Below are 27689 nucleotides of genomic sequence, written 5' to 3' on the forward strand. Positions count from 1 at the left end.
GATTAGATCTCGCGCCAAGCAGTGTTGATGGAGTGGAAGTGCGTACGGACTCCGTAGAAGAGAAGATGAGCGAACAGTGAAAGAGATGCTAGAGGGTGAAGAGATGGGAACGGAGATCAGAGTGGGCACAACGTTCTCGGAGCTTGGCTCGCCAAACGTCAAAGCAAAGCACGCCACGAATAATTCTGCAGAAGAGGGAAATCATAGGATAAACTACATTTCGCGAATATTTGGGATTGCAGGATCTGCATGTTGGCGCCACCCAGGACTCTGGGACAAGTGCAACATGTTGTGGGATGGATCAGGATACCTAGATTACATTCCCTTTTGTGAATTATTTGGAGAATTTATTGGAAACCAACTGGTGCACCTGAGCTGATCCATCCACTCACTGTTGGGTGGCGGTGGTGTCGTCGCACCAGCGGCGGGCGTTCTGGAAGAGGTGGAGCCAGGGCGACACGGGCACGGTCTCCTCCTTCCACTCGTGGGGCATCCACGCCCACTGCCACCTGAGGAACGTGCGCTCCGGGTGGGGCATGATCGCCATGTGACGGCCGTCGGGCGAGCACAGCGCCGCAATGCCCTGCATCGAGCCGTTCGGGTTGAACGGATACCTGCGACACGACACGACACGACCAACGACACGACACGACCAACGAGACAGTGAGTTTCTGGCTCGACGAGAGGCGACGACGGGGTCCGACGTACGTCTCGGTGGGGCGGTTGTGGTCGTCGACGTAGCGGATGGGGGCGAGATGCTGCTGGAGGACCTGCTCTTCAATGGCCTTGCTCGGGAAGTGCACCTTGCCCTCCCCGTGCGACGACCAGCAGCCCAGCGACGATCCCTCCATTCCTGCACGACACACGACACACGATACGCACACGGCAGCACGACACACAGGTAAATAAATTGCATTCTTGTAATAGTTGGATGATGATGATGGTGTGTGTGGGTGAGAGAGAGAGAGAGAGAACCCTTGAGGAAGATGGACGGGTTGTCTTCCATGATCTTGAGGGTGACGAAGCGGGACTCGAATCGCTCGGACTCGTTGTGGATGAAGCGCGGTTGCGATTGGAACCAGGCCTCCTCGGCATCGCTGGCGCCGTCGGCCTCCAGGGTGGTCTGCTCGTAGTACTTGGGGAAGGGAATGGCGCCCAGCAGCGCCATCAGCTGGCACCCGTTGCAGATGCCCAGCGAGAACGTGTCCTTCCTCCGGTAAAACGCTTGGAATTCCTGTGGTGTGTTGTGTGTCGTGTCGTATGTATCGTATGTGTCGTTGGTCGTGTCGTGTCGTGTCGTGTCGTGTCGTGTCGTGTCGTGTCGTGTCGTGTCGTGTCGTGTCGTGTGTGTCGTGTGTGTCGTGTGTGTGTGTCGTGGTGTTAGCACACACCACACACACGATGAGCGAGCGGGCCTGTCATATTACCTCGAGCAGCTTCTTGTTGAAGTGGATGAGACCAGCCCAGCCCTTGCCCGAGTCCATCACGTCGGCATAGCTGAATCCGCCGACGAAGGCGATGCCACGGAATTGGGAGAGCGAGACCTTGTCCTCGAGCAGGTCCTTCATCTTCACGTCCCACGCCTCGAAGCCCGCGGCGTTGAACGCGCCCGCCATCTCCCTGCACACGTCACATCACCAACGCGTTTAGATGCTCGTGTCGTTAGTCGTGTGTCGTGTGTGTCGTGTCGTTCGCAGCGTACCTGTCACCGTTGGAGCCCTCCTCGCGCAGCACGGCGACGCGGGGCTTTTGGCTGGCGAACCAGGCCGACGGCGTAGGGCGAGGTTCGAAGGTGAGGCGGTAGTCGGGAGCCTACCGCGCCGCACACGCACATCAGACGAGGCGGGGAGAGGAGAGAGGAATTGGTGGTGTGGGGGGGCGAAGATCGGTGGTACCTGGCGTGAAGCGAGGCCGGTCCGTTCCTCCTCGACGCACTTGGGGTTGGCCTGGCGCTTGTCCAGCTGGAACGACGTCTCCTCCCACACATTCCTTTCATGCCAATGCGCATTCCACGTCAGCAAGCCCATTAAAATGTGGACCGTAAGAATGGGTCAGGGCGCACCTGAGCTGGGTCATGGGCTGGTCGATGATGAGGTGGCCGTTGGAGGTGAGCTTGATGCGGTCGTCGCGCGTGGTGGTGCCCAGCGTGATGACGTGGCGCAGGCCCTGGCCGTGGAGGAAGCTCACCACCTCGTCGGCGTGGTCGGCGCGCACCTCAAGCACCAGGCCCAGCTCCTCGGCGAACAGGGTGCGCACGATCGTCATCGCCAGCTCTTCGCCCTCGTACTGCTCCGAGTTGAGCGTGACGCTGATGCCGCAGTTACCGGCATAGGCCATCTCTGTTATGACACGACACGACCAACGACACGACCAACGACACGACCAACGACACGACCAACGACACGACCACGCCGCACACACGTCAGACACTGCAATCCATAGACGCTGCAGAACAAAGGGGTCAATTCGTACCGAGGAGGGTGGTGATGAGTCCGCCGTCGCTGCGGTCGTGGCCGGCGAGGACCTTGCGCTGGTCGAGCAATTCCTGGACGGCAAGGAACGCCTTCTTCAGCTGGTCCACGTCGTCCACGTCGGGCACCTCACCGCCCAGCTGGTTGTACACCTGACCCAGCGCCGATCCGCCAATGCGGTTCTTCTGCAGAGATCGCGATCGCGGTCACGTGTGATGGGTGAGACATTGTTCAGATCCTGGGCTGTTGCCATGCAACACGCCAATTGTGCGGGGGTCGGTGGGGTTTACGTTGGCTCCGAGGTCGATGAGGAGCAGCGTGGAGGGGATGCCGGCCAGCGGGCCCTTGAGGTCGGGGGTGACCTTCTTGGAGAAGTCGGGCGTCGTGCAGTAGCCAGACACCACCAGCGTGCCGGGCGCCTTCACCGTCTCCCCGCCCGCCAGCGCCGCCATGCTGCTCACACGCACACATGTTCAGCAATATATCAACATATCAATATAGCATGCCAACATATATACTCTCGTATTGAAAGTAATGATAAGACGGTGGTTTACCTAAGGCTGTCCTTGCCGCCGTCGATGGCGATGCCGAGCTGGATCATCATCTCGCTCATGGCCTTGCAGGCGTCGTAGAGGGCGGCGCCCTCGTGCGGCAGCTTGGCTGCCCACATCCAGTTGCCGCTGCACTTGATGTCGCCCAGCCCGCTGAGCTTGGCCCACACGATGTTGGTCAGCATCTCGCCGACCGACATCCGCGCCATCGCCTTTTTCGCGACACGACACGACACGACACGACATACAGCACACGACACGACACGACGCACGTCAGCCTCGGCATCGGTAAATAGATTGTAAAATTGTGTGTTCGTACGGCGTGTGCGTACCTGCGGGTGGGTGAGGCCCTTGATGGGCTGCTCGCCGATGGCGGTGACGCCGCCGGTGAGGCCCTCGTAGGACTGGGCCACGACGGCGTAGTCGGCCAGCGGGATGTGGAGCGGCCCCACGCACTGCTGCTGGGCGATGAGGCCCGTCACGGACCGATCGACCTTGGTGGTGAGGAAGCGCTTGGAGCCCACGCTCAGCAGGCGCAGCACGCGCGACAGCACCCCCGACACCACCGCCTGCGGGTTGGTCGCATCTTCAAGGACACACGCACACGTGAGTCGACAACAATCGGCGAACCAGAAAGAAAGAGAAAAAAAGAGGAAAGAGAGGAAATAGAGAGAAATGGAATGGAGGGTACCGAGGGACGATGGCAGGACGAAGGGCGTGTGCTCGAACTTGAGGCGGTCGGAGACGAACGTCTTGCGGGGCATCTTGGCCAGGAAGGCGTCCTGTGTCAAGAGCGCATCAAGGCCAGTTAATCTCTACCACTCGACGACAGTGCACACGACGCACACTACACACACGACACCAAGGAAGAAAGGGAGGGGAACCAAATCGAGGTCGAGCGGGACGGTGTCGTCCTTTTCGTCGTGCAGGATCAGGTGGCCATCGCCGCTGACCACGCCCACCACGGCGTAGGGACAGTCCTCGCGCTGTCAACCAACCATAACCAACCAACCAACCAACCCGGTGAGTCTTCGCATGCGAGCGAGTCCGGGCATGCTCGAATGAGCGTGTGGGTGGGTACGTGGCAGATGCTGTCGAAGAGCGGGGCGTCCTCCTTCTTGAGGAGGAGGGCGTCGTTCTCCTGGTACTCGGCGCCCCAGATCTCCATCACCGACAGTGTGTGGTCGCCCAGATGGATCGACCGAATTTCTGAAATTCCTCACGTTAAAGCGAGCTTCCCCCACACCGACACGCTCGACGCACGACACACACACACACGCCAGTTCGCCGAAAGAATGTAAAGCATACCAATGCGTGCACCCTCAGGCTCGACGATTTCCTTGAGCACGTTGCCGTTGCCGCCGGCGCCCTGGTCGTGGATGGACACGATGGGGTTGCGGTCGCCCAGCTCGACGCAGGTGCGGATCACCCGGTTGACCTTCTGCCCCATCTCGGCGTCGCCCCGCTGGACGGCCTGGAAGTCGAGCTCCTCGGCGTTGGTGCCCTGGACCATGGACGACGCGGCGCCGCCGCCCACGCCGATGCGGTAGGCCGGCCCGCCCAGCTTGACCACCAGCATGCCCTTCTCGGGCTTGGCCTTCTCCACGTGCTTGTGGTCCATCTGCCCGAGTCCGCCCGTGAACATGATCGGCTGTGTGCGTGTGCGTGTCGTGTGTCGGTGTATCGGTGTGTGTCGTGTGGCGTGTGCGACATGTTAGTTGATGGCATGCAAGGCTGCTGTGGGAACGCGTGCGGTGCCTTCATGAATTCGCGGCGCTCGCCGTTGGGGAGGCGCATGCCGAAGGAGCGGGTGAAGCCGGCGATGAGGGGCTCGCCGAACTTGTTGCCGTAGTCGCTGGCGCCGTTGGAGGCCTCGAGCTCGATCTGGAGCGGGCTGGCGAACTTGGCCGGGTACTTCCAGTCCTTGTACTGGTCCTCCCACGCGAGCGGGTAGTCCGGGATGTTGAGGTTGCCCACACAGTACCCCGCCGTGCCGGCCACCACCAACGACCCACGACCTTGTCGGTTGCATTCAAACGAAAATCAAAATCAAAACGAAAACGAAAACGAAGAGAGTGAGAATGGAGCTCCTCAGGCAGCCGACACGTGTGGTGGCGATAGATAAGATAGCGGCCGCATACCAGTGGCATGAGTGTCGCGAATGCGGCCGCCGGTTCCGGTCTCGGCGCCAGGGAACGGTGCAACACCTGGCAAAAAAAGTGTCAGTACATCTGTGTGTCTGGAATGCGAGGAAAATATGGTGTGGAATGTGCAACATACCAGTGGGGAAGTTGTGGGTTTCGGCGGTGAGGAGGACGTCGTAGTCGACGGCCTTGACCTCCATGGGTCCCGGCTCGCCGGGCTTGGAGGGCAGGAGTGCCTTGATCGGATAGCCCTTCATCGTCGACGAATTGTCGCTGTTGCACATGTCACAGAAGAACATCAGTCGGTTCTTACGCAATATGTCGTAGAATGTTGAGTGAAATCTACCGGAAGGCAATGAGAGAGTTGTTGGGGTTGGCCTCGAGTGTTCGGATGACCAGGTCCATCAGCGACTCCTCTACTTCCTGTCCGTCGATCACCAGCCTAATGGCACGACGGGACAACGATCAGTTAATCCAAAGCGACCAATCATCCATGATTGGCGAAGGGGAGTGAGAAGAGCAATGGGACGTACCGCCCCTTGAAGAACCAGTGTCGCGAGTGTTCGCTGTTGGACTGGGAGATGTCGAAGGCCTCCACCGACGTCGGATTGCGCTTCATCTCCTGCGGGTGACCGAAACGTAAATTGCGATTGTGAGTGCACACTCTGCGGAGTTGAGTGGAAAAGAGAAGCTGGGGGGGGGGTGATGTCGTGTCGTGTCACAACGGACCTCGGTGAACAGCTTGGTGTAGTAGTCCAGATCCCAGTCGTCCAGGGCCAGACCCATCTCCTTGTTCACCTTCTCCAGGGCGGCCCTGCCCTCCTCCATGATGCGGATCACCGTCCAGCCCTGTGGTGGTGCCAGTTCTTTGTTTTAGCCTCGTGTGTGACACGACACGACACGACACGACCAACGACACGACCAACGACACGACCAACGACACGACACGACACGACCAACGACACGACACGTACCTCGGGCTTGATGTTGGTCTCGAAGGACTGGAGCGGCTCCGCGTAGACGCACTCGGTCATCTTGTCGTGGATGGAGGCCACGAATCGCTGGATCTGCTCCTGCGACAGCTCTTTGTCGACAGCAAACTGGATCCTGTTTGGAGGGCGCCACGACGGCCGTGTGAGTGGCTCCGTGTTGTGTGTCGTGGTGTCTGTGTCTGTGTCTGTGTGTGTGTGTGTGGAGCGGACGGTACCGTCGGCTCCGCTCGACACGTTGGATGGAAGTGAGGCCGCTGGCATGGCAGATGGCCACGGCATTGGTAGACCAGGCCGTGGCGAAGCTCAGGCGAGGCCCGATCTCGAACGTGTACACGTGCGATCCCTCCCCCTACAACGAGAGTACGGTCAAGATCCTGGCACGCGTACATTGGCGCGTGTATGCGTGCGTGCCATGTGTGTGTGTGTGTGCGGTGCCCGGTTGTGTGCGTGTGTCATACCTTGAGGAAGGAGGTGCTGCCAAAGTTCTGCGGTTCAAATGTCTCGCGGAGCAGCCAGCGCAGCACTCGCTGCTGCTGCTCGTCGAGGGCGTGCGCGGTCTGCACGTTGAAGCAGTACTCGGTCTCGAAGCTCACGATGCGGTGCGCGTCGCCAGCAGCCAGCGCCAGCTTTTCTTTTATCTTGCCTGCGTTTGCGTTTGAAATTTGATTTAATCTCCGCGTACAGATTTGTAGCAAGCTGGCAGGGTGCAGTTGCTGATGGTACCTTGCTGTGATGGCAGAAGACCGGGCGTGCGGTAATAGTGGAGTAGAGCCGCGGAATCGGACTGCATCTTTATGTGGAGTGCTGATCTGTTTGCGCGATAAGCGTGAGAATCGCGAACCACACAGCAAACGTAGCGAGATGGATGAGCGAAGATCGCAGTGCGGAGTTGTTGTCGTACCAGCTCTGGCGATGCGGAGTGTGGTTCGCTCTTCTGACAGAAGTTGCCAGCATAGAGCCAGAGGTCCTCACCCGCTCTTCTGTGGGTAGTCACAATTCGCGGCGTTGCACAAATTGTGCTCGCATCAGGAAAAAGGAACGTTGTGAAAATAGTATTTCCCTGCAGCTTACCAAAAGTGGGCTGTTTGGCCCTTTACACAGAAGGGACGTTCTTTTACGACTGCCACATCTCCAGCCCCTGCCAAACAAACCAACGAGGAGCCAGAGCTGAAGAGGCGGGTGGCCTTGCTGCCTCTTGCTGCTGCTCTATCATGGATAAGCCTGGTGACCCCGCCACTTCGACTTCTGGAGGTACTCAATTCCGCAAATCTGCCACTCTTTCAATCAAAATCATCATTTCTTCTCAACGCATCTGTCAACAACTTTCAGCTGCGCCCCTTTTATTTTCAATTTTTGATAATATCACTTCCATCGGTTCAGGGGGCTCCAACTCGGCGGGTCCGCCACCCCACGGCACCCGCCGCTTCAAGACAGCCGACATCACCAGCAAACGCGTGCGAAAGCCCGAACTGGTGCGCAACAAGGGCCTCTTCGCCGTTGACTTTATACTCAGCCAGTCCAGCACAACCAAGCCACTTGTCCCTCCCGCGTCGGCCTCTCCCTTGACTGGCGCACCAACAGCACCGGCGACACCAGCAGCGTCTGCACTCTCACCACCACCCACAACAGCACTCAACCCAGCGACAGTGCTGCCAGGCACCCAACGCCAACGCCACACACACCGAAACTGACGGCACACCCACTTCCGCAGCCCAGACTGACCGCCCTGCCGCGCTGGCCAGCTTCGCTGAGGACTTCGTTGATGGCGTCTTCTCCATCGGCGCCAGCAGCCTCCTCGCCCCCCGCAGCTCCCGCACACGCACCGGCCATCACCGCACCTGCCGCGATGTCGCCGATCCTCCCACCAGCGCCCCGAATACCTCTTAACCTTTCAGCTCGGCCCGAAGTCCCGACCCCGCCAGAAGCGGCGGCACCACCACCGCTCTTGGCCCGAGCACCAGGACTCGTCGACCTGTCGCCCACCATTCGGGCGCTGATGCCGCCAGCGCAGGGACCCTCCTGCCAAATCACAGCAGTACTGCCACCGCCGGAACTGCCTCCAACCTCGTCAATCACACCGTCGCCACTCACACCAGCACCGGCACAGGCACCAATAGTGCCGACAGTGCAGCCTCCAGCACCTGCACCTAACCCGTCTATTCCGTCTTCACCGTCAACGCTTAGCGCGCCGGCTGTGGAAGCAAACAGCAGTGCACCGAAGCGGCAGGTGAAGGTGAAGCCGGAGAAGGTCACACCGGCGGGTGCTGCAGCTGCAACGGGCACGGCCTCGTGTCTGTCGCCGCCGCCAGGTGATTCCGCCGTGGTCGTAGAGAAGACCATCGCCGCCATCGACTCGACGACCAAGGCCAACACAATTAGTGTGGCCGGGCCAGCGGTCGCAGCGCCGCCAGGAGACGTGAAGCAGCAGGCCGAGGTGGCAGAGCAACCGCCAGCAGCGATCCCGGCGGCGGCGTCGGATTCAACAACTACGGACCCCAAGAGGAGCAAGAAGGCCGCCGGTGCCGAGCTTCCGCCCCAGCAGGGAGCCGGCAGGGAGCAAGCCGCGGCCACGTCTGACCCGACCGCCGACACAGCAGCGACGACGCGCCGAGAAAAGACGTCGCCGACGACCACCAAGACCACCACTCTCAAGGCGGACGTCCAGTCCGCGACGGTGTGCCCCAGCCCAACGGCCGCAGTCACCAAGTCCCAGGCGTCCACCACCCACCAGCCGGCGGCGCCTGTATCGCCATCAGTTCACTCGACTCGACGGGACACCGACTCGACCGCCACCAACGGCACCCACGCCGCGGCGGCCGCGGCAACGACGGCAGAGGCCAAGCTCGGCCCGTCGACTACGGAGAGCGATGCCGTGGGCGGGCTGGCCCAGGTGGCGGCCACCTCGGTCGCCGCCGCCCCCACCGCCGCCGCGTCACCCACCGCCAGCCCTACGCGGAAGCGCCGGATCTTGACTACGAAAATGGCCAAGGTCCTAGCCCAGGAGAAACAAGCCGCGGCCAAGCGCGAAGCCGATCTGCAGGACCTCCGCGACAAGCGGCGCGCACTCAACTCCACCGCCGCTGTCGTGGGCAGCGCTGCGCCAGCAACGAAAAAGGAGACGCCGGCGAGCAGGCGACTGAGCATGCTGGAGCGGTTGGACAGCGAGAAGGAGGCGCGGGAGCATGAGGAGCGCAAGCGGGAGGAGCTGGAGCGGGAGGAGCGGCAGAAGGCTCGCGAGGAGCGGCTGGAGAAGGCCGCGCGGGCGGCCAAGGAGGCCGGGGAGCGGGAGCGGGAGGCCAGGGCCAGGGCAAAGGCCGCGCAGGAGAAGACCGAGAAGAGGGCCAAGGACACGGACGAGCGGGTGGGGCACGAGAAGCGAGAGGCGAAGGAGAAGAACGAGAGAGCGAAAGCGAAAGAAGAAGAAGAGAAGATGGAGCGAGAGGCGAAAGAGAAAGAGAAGGCGGGAGAAACAGTTAAGCGAGACGAGAGGGCGAACGGACGAGAAGAGCGAAACGACAACCACATGAAGGAGAAGGAGGAGAAGGAGAAGGAGAAGTCGGCGAGGAAGGCGTCTGTACATAAGGAGACGGCGCGGGAGCGAGAGAGAGCGAGGAAGCAGGAGGCCAAGGAGCAGGCCAAGCGTGAGCGAGAGGCGAGGAAGCAGGCCAGGCGGCAGCTGCAAAAGAAGAAGAAACAGCCGGCAGCGGCGACGAAGAAAGACGAAACCAAGGTCCTCGAGGCCAAGAAGGCGGCTGTGGTGGCCGCGGCCGCCAACGAGGATGAGGTGGACGAGAGCCTGACTTCGTCGGCGGTGCACGGCGGCACCATGATGCTCGCTGCCCCCATCATGGGCCGCGACAGCCAGCAGCCGCCCGCCAGCCGTGGCGGGCTCACGCCGCTTCCCTTGGCGTCGACCTTGTCTCCGTCGCCGTCGTCGACGACATCGACGCCGTCGGCCTTCAAGACTTACTCGCGTCCCACCAACCCCCCGCCCTTCACCCTGATCCTGCCCCGGGTCAACCTGCCCCAGCCGCCACTGCCGCCGGTGGCGACCACGACGGTGCAGCAGCCGCCGGTCGTCATTGTACCCGACTCGAAGCCCGTGCCCTCGGCCAGCTACAGCATGGTGCCCATCGACGCACCTCTGGCCGACGGCACCAAGCACAAGGCCGACGACGCCATAGAGTTGCCACCATCGGCCACGGCCATAGCGACGGTTGTTCCCAAACGGCGAGGCCGGCCGAAGAAAGGCAGGGCTGAGCCCGCGGCAGAGCCGCCGGTGAAGCGAAAGAGGTCCGTAGGCCGCTCACACAAGAGCGCCAGCGCTGGGCCAGCCACTCCGCCGGCAGCGGAGAAGCTCGCCGGGGCGAGAGCCACGAAGAGGCGCCGGGCCGACAGCCATGGACTGCAGTCGGCCAGCGACGACAGTCGATCGGCCACGCCGGTGACGATCGCTACACCCGCGAGCACGCCACCGCACTCATGGCCACTGTCGCCTGCCACGTCATCGTCGGCAGCGTCATCGTTGTCGACAAAATCGAAGCCTCGAGTGGCCAGGGCGTCGGGCGGGCAGGTCCAGCAGACAGCAGCGGCAGGCCAGCATACTTCGGCAGACGTGGTGGCTTTGGCGGACGACGAGAAAGAGAAAGAGGGAAAGAACGAAAAGGAGCCCAAGAAGAGACGGAAGAAGGAATCAGGGGACGAGCAGAAGAAGAAGCGGAAGCGAAAGAGAGAGACGAAGCGGGAGACTTACGATAAAGAGGAGGAGGAGGAGGGACTCGAAGGCGATGATGACGAGGGAATTACGACGAATGAGAAGCGCGAGGGAGCGCAAACCTCTGGACGCCGGAATCGGACGAACCTGAAGGCGCTCCACAAGAGACGGCGATTGACGCCGGTAAGCATGGCTGAGTCCGCCGAAGGCGACAAGCCCACCCTGCGCAGTCGGACTGCCGGTACGGGGACACGACACGACACGACACGACACGACACGACACGACACGACACGACACGACACGACACGACAACACGACACGACCAACGACCGAATTTTGCGAAACAGGCAAGACAAGGGGGGACCGGGCGTCGGCAGGCATCGACACGCCGTCATCGCCGTCGTCATCCTCGCGACCGGCATCGCCAGCCATCCAGGCCAAGGCCGCCTTCGCCGGCGTAGGCAGCGGTGGTGCACATCCGGAAGACAAAGGAGGGGGCAAGGAGGGGTTGCCTCAGCTCGAAAAGATGCTCGGTACGCCTACACCTTGCCGCACCTTCTCTTGGGCGCGTGTGTCGTCGTGTCGTTGGTCGTGTCGTTGGTCGTGTCGTATCGTGTCGTTCTAATGTGTGCGTGTGCGGTTGCGTGCATTCAGACGGCTTCACGACGCTGCTTGATTCTGCGGCAGAGATGGCGCAAGGAGCGACTGCTCGCAAGTCACCGTCGCCATCGCCATCGCCGGCGCAACTGGTGCTGCCGCCCCTGCCGCGGCCCAGCATCCCGATGGGGGGCCTCGAGGAGGGCTACCAGGGCTTCCTGGCCACGTGCACCAACTACTTCGACGCCAAGCAGCAGCGCGAGGCCCTCGCCTCGCCCCTGCCGCCGCCTTTACAGTCGCCCCATCAGGCCGGTCCGCTCTCCCCGATGGCGAAAACTGTGCCGCCGAGCGAGCCGACAGTGGCAACCGTCGTCACGATCCATGACGCGCCGGCTCCCATCTTACTCATGTCTCCTGCAGCGGACGACCCGCAGTCGGCGACTACCGACCTGCCGACGATCACCGACGAGCGCACGACCGAGACACAGCGGGAGCCGCAGTTCTTCCACGGCAGGGAGGGCGAAGAAGGCAGCCCGTCGGAGCTCGGCATGCAGCTGGGCGCCAACCTGAGCAGCAGCGACTCCGGTGGCGTCCGAAGTCACCTGGTGTCGCCCTTCAGCGACATACTACGGGAGTTCAACATCGACGCCAGCGACGTGCATTCGGGCGGCGGCGCCTACAAGCAGCAGCCTCACCAGAGCCATCCCTACGTTCACCACCACCATGCCAACTATTTTGGCCTGCCTACGTCGCCGCTCGACATGTTCATGGTGCACCCCCACGAGCAGGACCCCTTCGGCGAGCTCTCGGGCGGAGGCTACGCCCCCTTTCTCAGTTTTCCAGCCGACGACGTCTCGCCCTACTACTCTCCCTCCCCGCTGCCACACGAGTCCGGTGAGAAGACTCCGGGTCTGGGTGCGGCCGGCGACGATATGGGCTCCAAGTCGGGCGATGGCTCCAACCTGCCTGTGCTGGTGACGAACCTGGACACTGTGGACGTGGTGCTGGCGTCCGGCAAGACCTACTCCCACAACATAGGCGACTCCCGTCGGGTGCCAACGCCGACGCCGACATTTGACGCCCAATCCCTCAACGCCAGGCTCATGCCGACGTCGGCGGCAGCGCCCACGCGGTCGCCGTTCGTGTCGTACAGCGGACAGCGCCTCCCGACAGCGACGCCCCCGTTTCGCGCGACCCCGCCCAGTGGCGCCCAGAGCAGTCCCCACGATGGTACCAACTGCCTGCAGACTCAATTGGGCTCGACCGACGCAGCGAGCCCGCACCCCAGGTACATTAACCAAAACAACACATCATCTCGCGTCTAGATTGTGTGATGTGCAGCTTTTGTTCTGACTCAACTTCTCTATCTCTCCCGCTCGCTCTGTCTCGCTCTCTTTCTCTCCTTACCGGCAGCGGTTCGTCGGGCCAGAATGCGGAGAGTGACGGCGGCGAGCACCGCATTCGATTCTACGTACAGCTTCGCAAGGGCAACGAGACAGTGCCCAGTACTTGCCCCCTGCTCTATCGACGCTTCCACAAATCTGTGGCTATGAAATCGTATTCTCACAGTCTTGCTTCTCTCTTCCTTTCTCTCTGACTCGTTAGTTCGGGTGAACAAGGGCTTGACCTTCAGCGGCCTCAAGAAGCTCGGCATGGAGCACTGGTGCGTTGGACACACGTTTCATTGTATTTTATTCTATCATTGTAGAGACAACGCTCACCATGCCCTTCTCCTCTCCTCTCCTCTCCTGCGCTGGTGTGCGACACGCAGGGGCGTGAAGGCCATGTCCCCCAAGCTGTTTCGAGTGTATGACCGCCATGGTACGCACTCACCGAAGCAAGTACTACATTGCTACATTGATCTCATCGGACTCTCCACAGGAGCTTTCACCGTCGGCAGGGACCTCGTAGTAAACGAGGCGGTCAGCAACGAATGCTTCACTTTGGTACAGCTGAGCCACGACAGCACCAGCGGTGACAGCATCGGAGACGACAGCACCGCTCCGAGGCAGTGACGATCACTGTCGTCGCGCCCCTGATTTTTTTGTTTTTTTTTGTTTTTTTTTGCGTTTTGCGTTCTTCGCAAGACGGTTTTGACACTCAGTGATTGTGGGGTCTTAGAGTGACCTGTGAATATACAAGTTTTGTCTCCCTCTCTTTCTGTGCGCATTGAGTACTTTCCCTCAATGCTGCCTTTGAGTGTTGTTGGACCAAAAGGCGTGACGCAGCAAGCAACAAAAAAGAGCTGGTCGGCAAAAAAATGGAAGCCGTAACAACCGGGCGGTTGAACCAGACCACCGAACGACATTTGATCGCTGCCGTTCGTTCTTCTCCAGCTTTCTGAACTCTTGGATAGAACGCCTGCAGCCCATTCTGGAAATCGGAAAAATCCTAAGACGATTCTCGATTCTACTACGACATTCATATCACCAAATGCTGGTGGGATAAATCAAATCTCCATCGCGAAGCAGTAAATCGAACCAAAGGAAAGAGAGCAGAAGTTCGAGATGGAACGCTTCATGTCAAAGGGGAGCGGCGTCATGTCGAAAGACTACTTCCGACAACGTGGCGCCACCGTTGGCCCAGCACCTACAAAGAGTGAGGAGCCTATGACCGCCCCCACCGTCTCTGCATCTGCATCTGCCTCGTCCCTGTCTGTCCCCGACAGCGGCGTCGGCAAATCGCTGCTGATGTTCAATGGGGCCGGGAGCCGCAAGGCCAGCCTCGGCGTTGGGTCGCAGATCATGTCCAAGAACCACTTCCGAACTCTACGCCCCCCGAAGAGCAAAGGAATCGATGGCGAGGGCAACGGCGAGCCCCCAGCCCCGACAAGGATGCCCTCTCCTCCCACCCTCCGAAGGGCAGACACATGGGCAGGCTCCACCGACGAGGTACTGCTCATCTTCATCATCATCATTCGCGAATCTCGCTGTACTTTTCATGCTGTGAAAGATTTAATTCCAATGATTGATTGTTCTCTTTCTACGTTCGTTCTGCTCTATCAGCTGCCAGCGCGAGGAGACCCCGTCACTCCAGGTACCATCACAGCCCCCATGCGCTCGCTCGATCTCTCTGGCGTCTTCTTGTCTTCCTTCTTTGCCGTAAGCTCACCACGCGTGGTTCTCTGCGCACGCGCAGTGCTGCCCGACCCCGCCACCGAGTCGGCTGGCGACCCGGGCATCTGGTCGTCGTGCCCTGCGCTCACGCTGATCGAAAAGCGGCGCAAGGAGGAGGAGCTGCTCGACAAGAAGCACCAGGAAGCGGTACCGCTTGCCGGCTCCTTCTTTTTCCTCTGTTGGTGCGGTGGTGCGTGCGGCTGTTAGGGTTGTGGGTGAATGCTCAAACGCAGAGCGCGGTGGTTGTGTGGCCACGCGCGCGCGAATTCACTCGGCGCAGATCAGTCTATGGCGCGAGATCGAGGGCGAGGCGTTGGACTCGCTGGTGCTCGAGGTGCCCTCCGAAGAAGAAGACGACGACGACGACTACGAGGAGGAGAAGGCCGACGCCGGGGCTGCTGCCGCTGCAGCGGCGAAGGCCGCGGAGCACCGGGACCACGACGAGCAGCAGCACAGCGCCCCTCGCCCACAGAACAGCGATGCCGCCGCCCGGCCTTCTCCCGCTGAGCCCAGCCAGCCGGGCGGAGAAAAGATCGGGCGGATGCCGTCCACGATGGGCGACGAGGAGCAGGACATCTCCGACATGACCGAGAGCAACGGCGTGTCCGAGCGAGAGGACAACGGCGCCGGCGAGCGTGTGTCGAAGCGCGGCAATACCAAAACCAACAACAACCACCACATCAACCCCGACACCGATTCGCCGTCGAACTCGTCGTCGGTGTCGTTGTCGTTCGTGCCGCCGAAGCCGAGCAAAGTGAGCGAGGCGTCGAAGAGCGTCGGCGCGCTGCCCGTGCGGCGCGGCACGTCAGCGCTGCCGCCGGCCCGGAGCCGGAAGGAGCAGAAGAAGCTGAAGCGGGCCAGCGTGCTGGGCGTGGCCAAGGAGAGCGCGCGCGCCGGGATCGACGATGACGACGACGATGATGACGTCAGCGACGACGACGCCAAGCAGAGCCAGGCGACGCCCCGGCCGCTCAAGAAGCCCGGCCTGTACGTGGGCCGGTTCTATTCGTCGCTCCGACGCCGGGCGCCGCTCGTGCACCAGGGCCGCACCACCGCAGCGACGGCGGCCGAGTCCGAGTCCGAGTCGGACGACAAGTCGTCGTCGTCGTCGTCGGCCAAGGCGGAGAAGAAGCGGGAGAAGGCCGAGAAGAAGCGGAAGCAGAAGGCCGAGAAGAAGCGGGAGAAGAAGGGCGCGCACGAGAAGGGGGGCGACAACGGCAACGAACAGGGGGACGAGGACGAGGACGACGCGCACCTGGACCGGCGCGGCACGATGCCCAAGAACTTCAAGATGCACTTCATGGAGAAGCTGAAGGGCGGCGGCGAGACAACGGGCGACGAGAAGGACGACCATCATCAGTCCTCCAACGAGAAGAGGAACAAGGACAAGAAGAAGGGCAAGAACAAGCACAACAACAAGCAGCGCACCAGCGACCACAGTAAGGAGGCGGTGCGCCGGCAGTCGAGCGCCACCGACGCGCGCAGGGGCTCGGGCGCGTCGGTTCTCAGCTACAGCGAGCCGGAGCCCGACACGAGCGGTAAGGACCGAATCAACGGAGGAGCGTTCAACGGAGGAGCCGAGAGCTCCGATGGCAGCAGCAGCAGTGGCGGGGAGCTGAAGAAGAAGCTGAAGAAGGCGCAGAGGAAGAACAAGGCCCAGGAGGAGAAGATCCGGAAGCAGCAGAACGAACTCGAGCGCATGCGGAAGGAGCTGGAGCGGGTGCGACGGCAGCGAAAAGAACGAAGACGAAAGGAGACGGAGGGCGAGAAAGAGAAGGAGAAGGAGAAAGAGAAGAAGGGGAAGAAGGGAATGGCGAACGAGGCCGAGGGCAGCAGCGCCGGGCGGGAGGAGAAGCGAAAGGCCGCGGCCAAGAAGGAGAGCGAAGACGAGGAGAGCGGCAGCAAGGGCAACAACAAGAATCCCAACAAGAAGAAGACGTGAGAGATCACATGTCACGAGAGAAAGATGCATGCGAGAGAAGCGAGTTGTAGAGAAAGTGAGAATGGCGACGCGAGCAAGAGGGTCCAGCTCTCTTCGGCTGGAGCTCCCGATCCTGGCTTTTGAAGATGAATAGACCTGTACTAATTTATTACTATTTATTGATCGCTGTCTTCTCTTCTCCTCTTGATGAACCCATCAACAAGGTCGACTGCGGAAGCCCGGGGACAACCTTCATCGGACGTCATGCACACGAGCACGATGCGTCAGCGAGGTTGAAGCATGAGTCAACGAAGAACGTGAGGAAACGAGCTCGCGACTCTAACCACCACGCTCCAACGTCTCCAGAACGCACAAGCTCAGACAAAGTAGAAAAAGTTGTCCATCGCAAGTACGGTTTCATCCAAGAAGCATCAAAGTAGCAGTGCTGGCTGGTATTCACATCTCAGCTCCCGAGACATGGAATCGCTGGCAGAGGATGGGGAACAACGACGAGAGGTGCTCAATGGACCCACCACATCCCTCGGGTTCGCGGAGGTGCACAAGAATCGAAACGACAGTGCGCCTTCGTGCAGCATCTACTACGAGCTGCACGGCAATCCCGAGGCCACACAAAAGATCCTCTTCATCACAGGTCCGGCCAGACGATCTAATGCTATGCGATTACAATATTTATTTATTTTGCATAGTAATAATCTTTATCAAACGTACAGGGTTCTGCACGACGTGCGCTGCGTGGGACCACCAGATCGTAAGCTCCGCCTTCCACACAACGTCTTTCCTTCGCTGCACCGGACTGAGAAGTGCTGTCATTGACACAGGGGGGGGTTGGTGGTTATGTCTTATGTACGTACCAGGAATACTTCGCCAAGCTCGGTGACTATCAGCTGTGCGTGTTTGATAACCGCTGTTGCGGCAAGACGCGGTGCACCTACGTGAACCTCAGGTACGCAGCCTCCCCGCGGCTACCGCACGACTGGATCGAGCCTCACCTTCGCTTTATTTCTTTGTTCAGCACGCGCTTGTTTGCCGAGGATGCACGGGACCTGTTGGACCACCTGGGATGGCACGACAGCATTCACCTCGTCGGCCTGTCTATGGGTGCAGACCACGACACGCACACCACGCGCGCGCACACACACACATCACACCAAACACCACCACACACCACCAAACACCACACACACACGCCCACGACAACCGCATATCACTCACATGCAGCATGTATATGCTATTATGCCGTGTATAGGGGGCATGATTGCGCAGGAGCTGGCGTTGCTCGATCCCAAGCGATTCCTTTCTCTCACCCTCGCCGTAACGCACGCGGGTACGCGCTCAAGTTCCTCTTCTTCCTCTTCCGCCTCCTCCTGTCTTTGTCGCGGCACGCCCTCACACTGTCCTGCACACATACACACGACACGAACCACCACCTGACCTGTCACAGGAGGACCGATGGGGATCTCGCCCATCTCGGGTTGGCCTCACCTCCTGTCCTACGCCAAAGCGCGAAGCAAAGACGTGGGCACACTTCTTCCCTTTCATTCTTTTTATTTGTTCTTCTTTGTTGTTTTCATTGCTGTTGTTTGAAAGTTAACATTTATTTTGCTGCAGATGTGGTGATGATTGACGCAACGCTTTCCTCTCTCCAGGGTAAGCTCAAGGCGTTGCTCAACCTCAACTTCTCCAAAAAGTTCGTCGGCGAACATTTCCAGCCCACCTACGACTGGCACGCCGCGCGGTACGCTCATGCCCTATCTTGTGTGAGCTGTCGAGTGGTGTTGAATGACGTGACCACGCTGGGAAATAGGTACTGGGGGCCGCATCTGCTCTCGGTGGTAGGCCACACGCTCGCGGTGATGCGACACTACGTGTCCACCAAGCGTCTCGAAGTGTTACGCGAAGCCCACTATCCCGTGCTCATCCTCACCGGCACCGAAGATCGGGTAACACAAACGATTGCATTGCGGCCGACACACACACACACACACACCCACACACCCACACAAGTCTTCACCTTCTCATCATCAGAATGGCTGGCACTCATCATGAAACGTGGGTTGCTTGTTGTTCATTCAGCTGGTGCGGCCCCAGAATTCGCACATGCTGGCCCGATTCCTGCGAGCCGACTTCCAGGTCCTGGAGGGTGGCCACATGGTATGCATACCTGTTCCGTTTCATTGCAGGGTGGGCTGGATCTAAAGATGATCACGTTCTTCTGCTGCGCGCACGCTCCCAGATCAACATCGAACGTTACCAGGAGTTCAACGAGCTGCTACACACCCACTTTGTGGTACTTGACTCTCTTCTCTCTTCTCTCTTCTCTCTTCTCTCTTCTCTCTNNCTCTCTCTCTCTCTCTCTCTCTCTCTTCTCTCTTCTCTCTTCTCTCTTCTCTCTTTGTGGTTTGGAAAGGAACACTTCACTGATGACGACACGCTCGTGGACCCACCACAGCAAACAATGGCGGGCAAGAAGACGGGTGTGGAGCCTGAAGCCAGCACCGCCAGCGTCGACAGCAGTGACGGAAGTGAAGCCGTGACTGTTGAAGCCGTGGCTGTTGAAGGCCATTGTACAGGGGACGACGGCATCTACGACTTCACTCGTGTGGAGATCTTCGCCGCCCTGCCACGGTCGTAGTTGCCTGGCTGCGTTTCCCGCCAAAACAAACGGCCAGATAGGCAAGTTGCGTTTGCTGGGTTCTGCTACACATTCAAGACGCGATCGCACAGCCTCGGAAAGCATTGGATTGGATTAATTCTTCGCGAAGATGGCGACCATGATCCACTTCGACTCGCCTATGCTCGCTCGCGCCCCTGCAGCGGAGAAGGAGAACAATCTGGCAAAGATGCACAGCAAGAATGGCGGGGGGAAGGGCGAGCAGCCGATGCAGAGGAAACGAATGGCGCTGAAGGCGGTAAACGGTGAGAACCTGTCGGTGTCGAAGCTGAGCCAGCAGACCCCCAAGACGGGCCGCGTAGCGTTATCCAACCTCACCAACACCGTCAGCGCCCAGAGGACCCCCAAGGCCACCCACATCGAGATGGTGAAGCCATCGGGAGGCGCTCCTCGCGTAGCGACCAAGGTAGCGAGGCCCGCCACAACTTCGACCAAGAGACGGGTGCCCGACATCGAGCAGCCCTACCCGAAGAAGGTCGTGCCCATCTTCGAAGATGCACCGCGCCTGCCCAAGAACTGGACGAACGGTCTCTCGATCGACATCTGGACTGGACCCGCCGTCGAGGACACGACCGATTTCGACCAGGCAGCGAAGCTGAACGTCGCGTTCGAGCCCATGCCCTACGACTCGTCGATGTTGGAATTTGGCGATGTTCCTCTGCTCGACGATCTTACTGCCGACCTCAACCGCGACCTCGGCGAAGACGCGAAGTCGTTGGCTGCCGAGCTGCTGGAGCTTTCGTGGACGCTCGACGGTGCTCTGCCCTGATGATGGCAAGAACCGGGACGCAATTCCATCTTCACTAGAAGCGTTGAAACGATGAAGACTTGTTTCATTCTCCTTCCCCTTACCGGCCATAGCCACACTAAATAAATCTTTTCAATGCGTATGCCCTTATTTCTGCTTCTTGCAGATCTGCACCAATTTGGATCGATTTACCAAACCAGGTCCTTTCAGCAAGAAGACACCTTAGCAGATTCCACCAAGGGTACTTACACGCACATCCTTCGATTGTTCTTCGTCTATTGACACTTTGTGTTTGTTTGTTTGTTTGTAGTGAGCCCTGCAAGCAAGTAGAACGATGAGAAGAGAAGATGATGAAGAGGAGTCAGGATCCAGCCTGTTGACGTCAATGGTGGCCCTTGATCATCAAGGATCCTATCTGCCCGAGGGGTCCTCCTCGAGCAAGAAGCTGGCACACGAGATCGGCCAGCACCTCGCGCTGCTCAAGACGCCCCTGCCCGTGGTGAACCGCGAGGGCCTCATGGTGTCTTCCACCCAGACGCAGGGCTGGCTGTGGTCCCAGAAGGGCTATCGCGGGTGGAAGAAGAGGTGGTTCGAGTGGCGCTACAGCGATGTCCACGAACAGTGGAACCTCTACGCCTACAAGAGCCAGGACCACGTGGTACGCACACCACCCATTCTATCATCGCCATCGCTGAAGGAGTCCGGCCACGCTGTTTCTTGGGCCGCGCGCGCTTGTGTGTGGTGTGGTGGTGTGTGTGGCGTGTGTGGCTGTGTATCAGGGCACGAGCAAGCTGCCGGCGATCGTGCCGGGCAAGGTCAAGTCCGTGCTGCGCACGCTGAACGACGACCCCAACGCCAAGAGCCTGCTCAAGGTCACCTTCGTCCACGGAGAGGAGTTCAGCAAGAAGCAGCAGGAGACCAACCTCGAGGCCATGAAGAAGACCGACGACGTGCCCACCAGCAAGACCTTCCTCCGCGTCTTCACCCGCAAGAGCGTGGTCATGCTCGCGTACGCACCAACTTCTTCTCTTCTCTTCTTCTTCGTCTTCTCGTGCTGTTGATAGTTGTACGTTGCTCATCGCCCGAGTGGTCCAGTGCTGTGGACGACGACGAGCTCGGCCGCTGGGCGGGCGTCATCACGACCTACGTTAAGGACCTCCTGGGCTCGCAGTACGACACGAGCGCCGTCGTGGCCGAGGTGCGCTTCGCCCGCCCTTGTCGGCGCCTCTCACCTCAACTCTTCTCGGCTTATGTAAACATAAAAATAAATGTGAATATATATCTTACCACCTCCACTATTCCAGGAAGTGAGCGTTTTGCTCAAGCAGCAGTACTCGGGCTACCTGGTCAAGTGCCAGAATCTCCTCAACGGTTTCTTCTTCTTCTTTCCTTCTTCTCGATTCTTACTCTTACAGTCATCATCGGAAGTCCTTGTGTGATGAAGGTGATGGTGGTGATGACAATGTGAACTGACTGCGTTTCGATGGGACCAGCCCTGGAGCAGAACGGTCTGTTCGAGGACGCGTGGAAGCACAAGAGGGACAAGAGCGGCACGCTGCTCGTGGAGAGCGGCAGCGCCGAGGACGGGTGGCGCAAGCACCGATTCATTCTGCAGGGCAAGGTCCTCTACCACTGGCCCAGCGACAAGGGGGTACGTGCCATCCACCATTATATCACCATATTGCCTTAATGTAGCACAATGTGTTGACAACAATGTCGGTGTGTGTGCGTGCAGCACAAATTCATCAGGGCGATCCCGCTCAAGTTCGCCACCATCGAACACGATGTGGACGGGCACCCCGATGACCAGGGCCTCTTCCAAATCACCACCCCGCTCGTCAGCTACGTCATCAAGGCCAAGCACAAGGTACCCCCCCAACGCAACAAGCATGTAATCTCGTCTGCTGATTGAAATGACTTCTTCTTCTTTAGGTGGCGATGGAGGAGTGGGTCAACGCCATCGAGCGGAACAAAGCCAAGCCCAAGCTCTCCACCGGCGAGAAGATCTCAGGTTGGTGCCGACCCACCACCACACACGACACGATAAGACCACAACAAGACACGACACATCACACACCAGCAGCCCCAATGGAGTGCTCACACGCCCTGGCCGGCCGTGGGCCTCTGGCATACCATAGAGAGCGTCAAGGGTGTGGCCGCGGCTCTGGCCCACTTCCAGATCGGCGGCAAGCACGAGGAGCTCTACCCCGACGGGGTGCCGCTGCTCAGCCTTAGCGACGCCGAAGGAGGTGCCTGCCCCCCTCCCAACGCCCCCTTTGTCGTACCGGCTGAGTGTGACGTGGCGCGCGGTGCTGAACAGGGCCTGGGAGCATCAACCCCAAGAACGCGGTTCTGGTGGTGACGTCGCAGGCCAAGCAGAAGAGCTACAGCATCAAGAAGCCCTCCATGACCATCGGGCGCTCGTCGGTCAATGAGATCGCTGTCAACGATTCCAGGTGGGTCACGCAACACGGCACACGATACGATACACGACACACAGCTCACGTGTGCGTGTGTGTGGCGTTGGTAGGTTGTCGCGTGAGCACTGCAGCATCGACGCGCTGGGCGACAAGCTCGTGTTCTGCGACATGGGCTCGAAGGGAGGCAGCAAGATCAACAAGGTGCGCGTCACCGACCGCACTGTCCTGCGGGCCGGCGACCTCATCAAGGTAGGCAAGACCACCATCCTGGTCCTCAACAAGTAAGTATACATATCATATTTCTTATATTATATAAAATAGATAAAAATGTCCTGCACTGCGAGTGCTCGGATGAATTTCGGTCATTGGGTAAACCCGCACGTGGTCTGTTCCCTTTGGGGAAGCGGGCGGCAGTTGGTGGAAAGGATTGCGTCTTTGCCTTTCTCGCACCTCAAACCCTGTTACGGCATGACCTCTGCCGAGCTTCGGACCTTGTTGTCTTCGTTTTCTTTTCTTCCCCCCTTTGCCTCTTCTCTCTTTCAGCGGCAAGTGAAGAGAGGGAGCGTCGATGCACGCAGACCAGAGCCCCCATAACACGTCGGCGTCAACGTCCGCCACACCTCGTTATGACAACACGTCAACTTTGCCAGCGGCTGCATCGACCACCCGTACTGCCGCTTTGATGGCCAACCCGCAAACCCAGCAATGGTCTCAATCAAATAACCCCTTTCTGCCCCCCCCCGCAACTTCGTTCTTCTTCAGCTTCGATCTTTCCCTCGTGTGGTCTACGCCAACTCACTCCGTTCGTACATATGCGCAGGGGCGAGATGCTGGAGTTTCTGGACTACTTGTCCTTCATGCAGGACGAGCACTGCGAGTGGCGACGCGACCCGCCGGCGCGCACCGTGGATGATGGGGAGAACCCCACCACAGCGCTGCTCGCCCCACACGCACCGCCACTCGCCACTTCTCCCGCTTCAACCACCACCACAGCAGCAGCCGCGACCAACACTTCGCGATCATCGCCACGGAAGGCAATTGCCCCTTCGTCGTTCTCCACGGCTCCGTGGTCGTCCGACACAGCGGCGTGGCCAGAACTCGGCATTCCTTCCCTGTCGCCCTCGTCGTACTCCTCTCGCCCCAGCCACCACCACCACTCCGGGCATTCGCTCCACCTGCCCTGTTCCCCCGCACTGCCGACAGAGCCGGCGGTGCCATCGTCGCCGACGTTGTGAGGCACGAATGTTGTTTATTTCGTGTAGATTTATTTCTAAACAAATGACTTCTGTACAACAAACACCAACCGAGTTGTGTCTAAACGGTGTTCTCTCTTGTGGAGCGCGTCTGGTGGCCCAATGGCTGATCAAAATTGGGGAGAAGGAGGAGGAGGCCGGCACACGCGCGCGCTTAGTCGGCTTTGCGCTTGCGCCACCTCTTGCGGATGATGCGCGCGACGAGGTAGAGCACCCGGAAGAGCGTCACCACGCACACCACCATCGTCGTCGTCAGCACCACTATGATGCACAACGCCGCACCCAGCTCATGATGCGCTGTCGTGTCGTGTCGTGTCGTGTGTGTCGTGATCAGCACACAAACGATCAATCACAGATAGATCGCAGGCGGCACATGTACCGATGTTGGGCCACCAGACGAAGATGTCGCGGTAGGTCCACGAAGACGACGATGATGACGTGGCAGCGTCGGCCGTGGCGGCGAGGGTGGCGTAGGTGCGGGCGAAGAAGGCGTTGACGAAGCCCGGCGCCAGGAGGCGCCCGACCGGGAAGTCGTGCATCCACCACCACACGAACAGGTAGCAGCCCTTGACCACGTAGCCGAACAGGATCACGAGCAGCTCGAGCATGAGGATGAACGAGACCACCACCACGAGCGCGATGTCCTTGTCCTTCGTCAGCACCGTCGAGTTGTAGGTGTGCCCGAACAGGTGGCAGATGAAGATCTCCACATTCGTCAAAAACCAATTCGGCAGCAAATACCTGGCACGCCCATCCATGATGATGTGACGTCATCGTCCACGTTAACGTGGTTGAAGTGGGTGGGCCTTACTTAAGGTGGCGGGCGTGTAGGGATTTTAAGGTGGCGGTACGTTTGGATGTGGGAGAAGCCGGTGACGAAGGGGTAGGCGAGCTTCTTGAGGAGCTCCTTCTGCTGGAGGTGCGGCGCGATCTTCTTGACCAGGGGCCACCCGACCTTGTCGACCAGGAAGTCGACGATGGGCTTTGACCGCTCGAGCGCCACCCGGTACAGGGCCGACAGCAGCGGCAGCACCAGCGAGTCCCACACCAGCCCCGCCTGCCACTGCACCAGCTGCAGCATCGGCCGCACCAGCAGCCCCAGACTATAGTCGTCGCACACACACACACACACAAACGCATTAGTGTCTTGTGTGCGGTTTTGCGTGTGCGTGTGCGTGTGCGTGTGCGTGTGCGTGTGCGTGTGCGTGTGCGGTACCAGTCGAGGGTGAGTTGGAAGAGGAATTTGGAGAGGGGCCAGAGGAAGGCGCCGAAGAGGTGGGCCAGGGGCCAGAGGAGGAAGCGGACGAGGGAGAAGAGGGAGAGGGTGAGGGCCAGGAAGGGCTGCGACAGGACGACCACGAGCGGCACGAGCTTCTGCTGCAGCACGTGCGCGAGCGGACCCAGCACCGACGTGGGCACCAGGTAGGACAGCACCGGCAGGATGTTCGAATACCAAAAATTGAACGGAATGATCAGCACCACCTGCAACGTCCGTTTCAGTTGCTCCTATGCAACCACAATTTAGATACATTTAACGATATTAGTTACATGTGTGTGACATATCAGTGCAGTGTGTGTGTGGTGTGTGCGGTGTGTGCGGTGAGTGTGTGCGGTACCTGGAAGACTTCGACGAGGAGGCAGAGGAGGATCTGGAGGAAGAGTTGGAGGATCTGGTTGGCGAGGAGGTTCTTGATGGAGAGCCACGACCGGCGCGCCTTCTCCCGGTACCACGTGCGCGTGCCGGGGTCGCTCAGATCGAGGTAGCTCTTCACAAAGTCGCCCTTCTTCTTCCTCACCTTCTTTCCTGTGTTGTGTTACGTTTTGTCGGTGGTGGTGGTGTGGTGTGGTGTGGTGTGGTGAGAATAGCTTTGGCTGAGTAGTAAAAAGGGCGGATTACCTGTGATGGGCATGCGAGAGGGCGATGAGGGACTGTGGTGTAGTCCCTCATCGCCCTCTCGCCTCGACGCCGCCGGGAACGGGTCCATGATCTCTGGGTCCTGATAGCGAGCCGCGTCACATTGTCAACATTCCGCGCATTGTGTCGTGTGCGTGTGCGTGTGCGTGCCTCGAGGTACTGGCGGATGAGGTGTTGGATGGGAGGCGAGGCCAGCTGGACGGGCGTCTTGCCGAAGAGGTTGCGCGAACACGGATCGGCGCCGAACTCCATCAGCATGCCCACCATCGCCTCCGACTCGTGCTTCACCGCCCACTGGCACGACAAGAACAGTCAGCACCCTTCTGTGTGTCGTGTGTGTGTCGTGTGTGGTACATGGAGTGGTGTATAGCCGCTGTCGTCTGTCAGGTTTGGGTCGGCTCGCGATTCCAGGAGCGCCTGCGCCACCTCGAGCCAATTGTTGAACGCCGCATACTATACGCACGACACGACACGACACGACACGACACGACACGACACGACACGACACATGACACGCCCACGCAAGGCACACGGTGGCCATGTGAGGATCCCTGCGGCAGTGTGTATCATAGTGGCGTGGCGTGGCGTGGGGTGGCGTGGAGCGTACGTTGAGGTAGCCCCACCCGGTCTTGTCGCGCACGTTGAGGTCGCCGCCGTCGGCGACGTACTGCCGCACGCGCTCGACGAGCTCGGGCTCGTCGCGGTGGGTCATGGCGTAGAAGGCCAGGAACAGCTCGCGCGGCCCATCGTTGGCGGCGGCGGCGGCGGTCGGGCCTGATGACGTGGCCAGAGCCGGCAATGACGTGGAGCGGCCGGGGGGCAGCGATGGTCGTGGGCTCCCGCCAGCAAATGGCGTAACCCTCATCTGCACCCTTTTCAAATCAAGAGAGGGTGGAGCAGTTTGATTGTTGAGGACACATCACATAAAAGATCTTTACTCAAATCTTAAATAAGAACAATGGAGGGGAAAAACAAAATCCCACATTGATGGATGGATATGGGGGTACCTCGTGACAGACACGCGTGTGCAATGTAAAGGAGCTGAGGTGCCGAGCCTTGAAGATGCAAGAGTGTAGCGAACGTGGGGATGGAGGGTATTGTTTTCTTCTGCGGTTTACCTCTTTTTTCTCGGCTTCTTTTCGCCTGGCTATCACTTTCGAAGAAGAAACCACAACAACTGGAGTCCGCCGAAAGGACGCAAGAGGAGACCACATCGTAAGGAATTATTTTAATTAAAAGCAAATAATTCAGCAATTCAACCATTGAGACGAGCAAGTAAAGAAGGGCGGACGGACGGACACAAAGGCGATTAATTAATCATCAAACTCGAGATGAACGTTCAGCAATTTTCCATCAAGCAATTAGAAGTGGAGAGCAAGCATCTCAGCGACGTTTTGCGCTGTACGTCTCCCCCCCCCCGTGCCGTTATTTATTATGCAATGTGTAGCGGCTCAAGATCGACTGCCCTTGTTGCGCTCGTGCCCTGCAGGCATGCTCCACACCGTGCTCTTCAATCGGGCGTTCGGACTGGTCTATCCCAAGGAGGAAATCATCGACACGCTCGACTTTGAATATGTACATACAGAAAATCACTTTGCATTCATCTACTCCATATTTATATTCTATTTATATTCTATTTATATTTATATTTTTAATAATTCATCTCTTTTATGAGCGCAGGTAAGGTGCGACGACGTGACGGTGCACCAGTACGTCGAGGAACAAATCAAGACCTTCCGCACGACCCTCGCCGAAAGGGAGGATCGAAGAGCCCAGGTGCGTGTGCCGCGTGTGCCGCGTGTGCCGTGTGTTGTGTGGTATCTGACCGGTGTGTGCGGCATGTACGATCAGTTGGTGCTGTCGTTTTTTGAGACGCGATCGAAGAAGGCCTGGTTCCGCAAGGTCGAGGAAAAGATCTGCTTTGAGCAGTGGGTCTTCTTCATCATCCTCAAGGAGGACTCGCCAGTCGAAACGCCAGGTACAACAACCAACCAACAACCAACACTCCTTACAACCAACCTGGCGTGCTCACTCACACACACGATTCTCTTCGTCTTCGTCGGGTGTGCAGAAGCGCGAGAGAAGCTCGAGAATGAGTTGCGGGAGCGCATCATGTACATCATTCAGACGGTGAACGAGAAGCAGAACCACATT

General features: G+C 59.3%; 9 protein-coding genes and 1 pseudogene across 9 annotated transcripts in view; 7 read left to right on the top strand and 3 right to left on the bottom strand.

The window, feature by feature from the left end:
• Window positions 1-388: 388 nt before the first annotated feature.
• Window positions 389-6948, bottom strand: ACA1_269350 (phosphoribosylformylglycinamidine synthase; the record flags this gene model as incomplete). Its single annotated transcript, XM_004341552.1, is given in 28 exon segments — window positions 389-614; window positions 709-853; window positions 976-1234; window positions 1428-1620; window positions 1703-1812; window positions 1896-1989; window positions 2063-2339; window positions 2473-2656; window positions 2762-2924; window positions 3026-3234; window positions 3355-3608; window positions 3714-3804; window positions 3907-4008; window positions 4104-4231; window positions 4343-4673; window positions 4770-4861; window positions 4926-4936; window positions 4953-5040; window positions 5164-5229; window positions 5303-5439; window positions 5513-5608; window positions 5700-5788; window positions 5896-6015; window positions 6141-6273; window positions 6374-6507; window positions 6617-6643; window positions 6683-6801; window positions 6882-6948. The coding sequence occupies 28 exon segments, from the start codon at window positions 6946-6948 to the stop codon at window positions 389-391; spliced, it is 3945 nt and encodes a 1314-aa protein (XP_004341600.1).
• A 421-nt stretch (window positions 6949-7369) lies between these two features.
• ACA1_269360 (uncharacterized protein) lies at window positions 7370-8045 on the top strand (the record flags this gene model as incomplete). Its single annotated transcript, XM_004341553.1, has 4 exons — window positions 7370-7409; window positions 7539-7630; window positions 7672-7804; window positions 7870-8045. 4 exons carry the CDS (start codon window positions 7370-7372, stop codon window positions 8043-8045), a joined length of 441 nt encoding a protein of 146 aa, XP_004341601.1.
• A 1093-nt stretch (window positions 8046-9138) lies between these two features.
• ACA1_269370 (uncharacterized protein) lies at window positions 9139-13485 on the top strand (the record flags this gene model as incomplete). Its single annotated transcript, XM_004341554.1, has 9 exons — window positions 9139-10451; window positions 10508-10731; window positions 10772-11113; window positions 11302-11406; window positions 11528-12758; window positions 12884-12975; window positions 13076-13133; window positions 13242-13291; window positions 13352-13485. The coding sequence occupies 9 exons, from the start codon at window positions 9139-9141 to the stop codon at window positions 13483-13485; spliced, it is 3549 nt and encodes a 1182-aa protein (XP_004341602.1).
• A 492-nt stretch (window positions 13486-13977) lies between these two features.
• On the top strand, window positions 13978-16528 carry ACA1_269380 (uncharacterized protein; the record flags this gene model as incomplete). Its single annotated transcript, XM_004341555.1, has 4 exons — window positions 13978-14361; window positions 14476-14506; window positions 14609-14733; window positions 14867-16528. 4 exons carry the CDS (start codon window positions 13978-13980, stop codon window positions 16526-16528), a joined length of 2202 nt encoding a protein of 733 aa, XP_004341603.1.
• Window positions 16529-16984: 456 nt separating this feature from the next.
• On the top strand, window positions 16985-19160 carry ACA1_269390 (hydrolase, alpha/beta fold domain containing protein; the record flags this gene model as incomplete). The annotated part of the gene is made up of 11 exons (XM_004341556.1): window positions 16985-17159; window positions 17239-17276; window positions 17383-17471; window positions 17541-17626; window positions 17775-17852; window positions 17970-18043; window positions 18175-18263; window positions 18333-18468; window positions 18617-18679; window positions 18762-18815; window positions 18936-19160. 11 exons carry the CDS (start codon window positions 16985-16987, stop codon window positions 19158-19160), a joined length of 1107 nt encoding a protein of 368 aa, XP_004341604.1.
• Window positions 19161-19290: 130 nt separating this feature from the next.
• ACA1_269400 (uncharacterized protein) lies at window positions 19291-19968 on the top strand (the record flags this gene model as incomplete). The annotated part of the gene is made up of 1 exon (XM_004341557.1): window positions 19291-19968. The coding sequence occupies one exon, from the start codon at window positions 19291-19293 to the stop codon at window positions 19966-19968; it is 678 nt and encodes a 225-aa protein (XP_004341605.1).
• A 364-nt stretch (window positions 19969-20332) lies between these two features.
• On the top strand, window positions 20333-22652 carry ACA1_269410 (PH domain containing protein; the record flags this gene model as incomplete). Its single annotated transcript, XM_004341558.1, has 10 exons — window positions 20333-20605; window positions 20727-20956; window positions 21043-21145; window positions 21252-21318; window positions 21441-21598; window positions 21683-21814; window positions 21880-21958; window positions 22086-22196; window positions 22268-22403; window positions 22478-22652. The coding sequence occupies 10 exons, from the start codon at window positions 20333-20335 to the stop codon at window positions 22650-22652; spliced, it is 1464 nt and encodes a 487-aa protein (XP_004341606.1).
• Window positions 22653-23774: 1122 nt separating this feature from the next.
• Window positions 23775-26400, bottom strand: ACA1_269420 (annotated as a pseudogene).
• A 466-nt stretch (window positions 26401-26866) lies between these two features.
• Window positions 26867-27669, top strand: ACA1_269430 (uncharacterized protein; the record flags this gene model as incomplete). The annotated part of the gene is given in 6 exon segments (XM_004341559.1): window positions 26867-26936; window positions 27025-27110; window positions 27216-27311; window positions 27387-27513; window positions 27607-27649; window positions 27663-27669. The coding sequence occupies 6 exon segments, from the start codon at window positions 26867-26869 to the stop codon at window positions 27667-27669; spliced, it is 429 nt and encodes a 142-aa protein (XP_004341607.1).
• The window catches only part of ACA1_269440 (uncharacterized protein), a gene marked incomplete at both ends in the record, with an annotated part of 661 nt that continues 626 nt past the window's right edge, over window positions 27655-27689 (bottom strand). The window contains one exon of the mRNA XM_004341560.1: window positions 27655-27689. This exon is cut by the window's right edge and continues 164 nt beyond it. Within this exon, the coding sequence (XP_004341608.1) occupies window positions 27655-27689 (35 nt within the window).

This window comes from Acanthamoeba castellanii, assembly GCF_000313135.1.
Source record: "Acanthamoeba castellanii str. Neff unplaced genomic scaffold scf7180000084770, whole genome shotgun sequence".
Taxonomy (NCBI): Eukaryota; Discosea; order Longamoebia; family Acanthamoebidae; genus Acanthamoeba; species Acanthamoeba castellanii.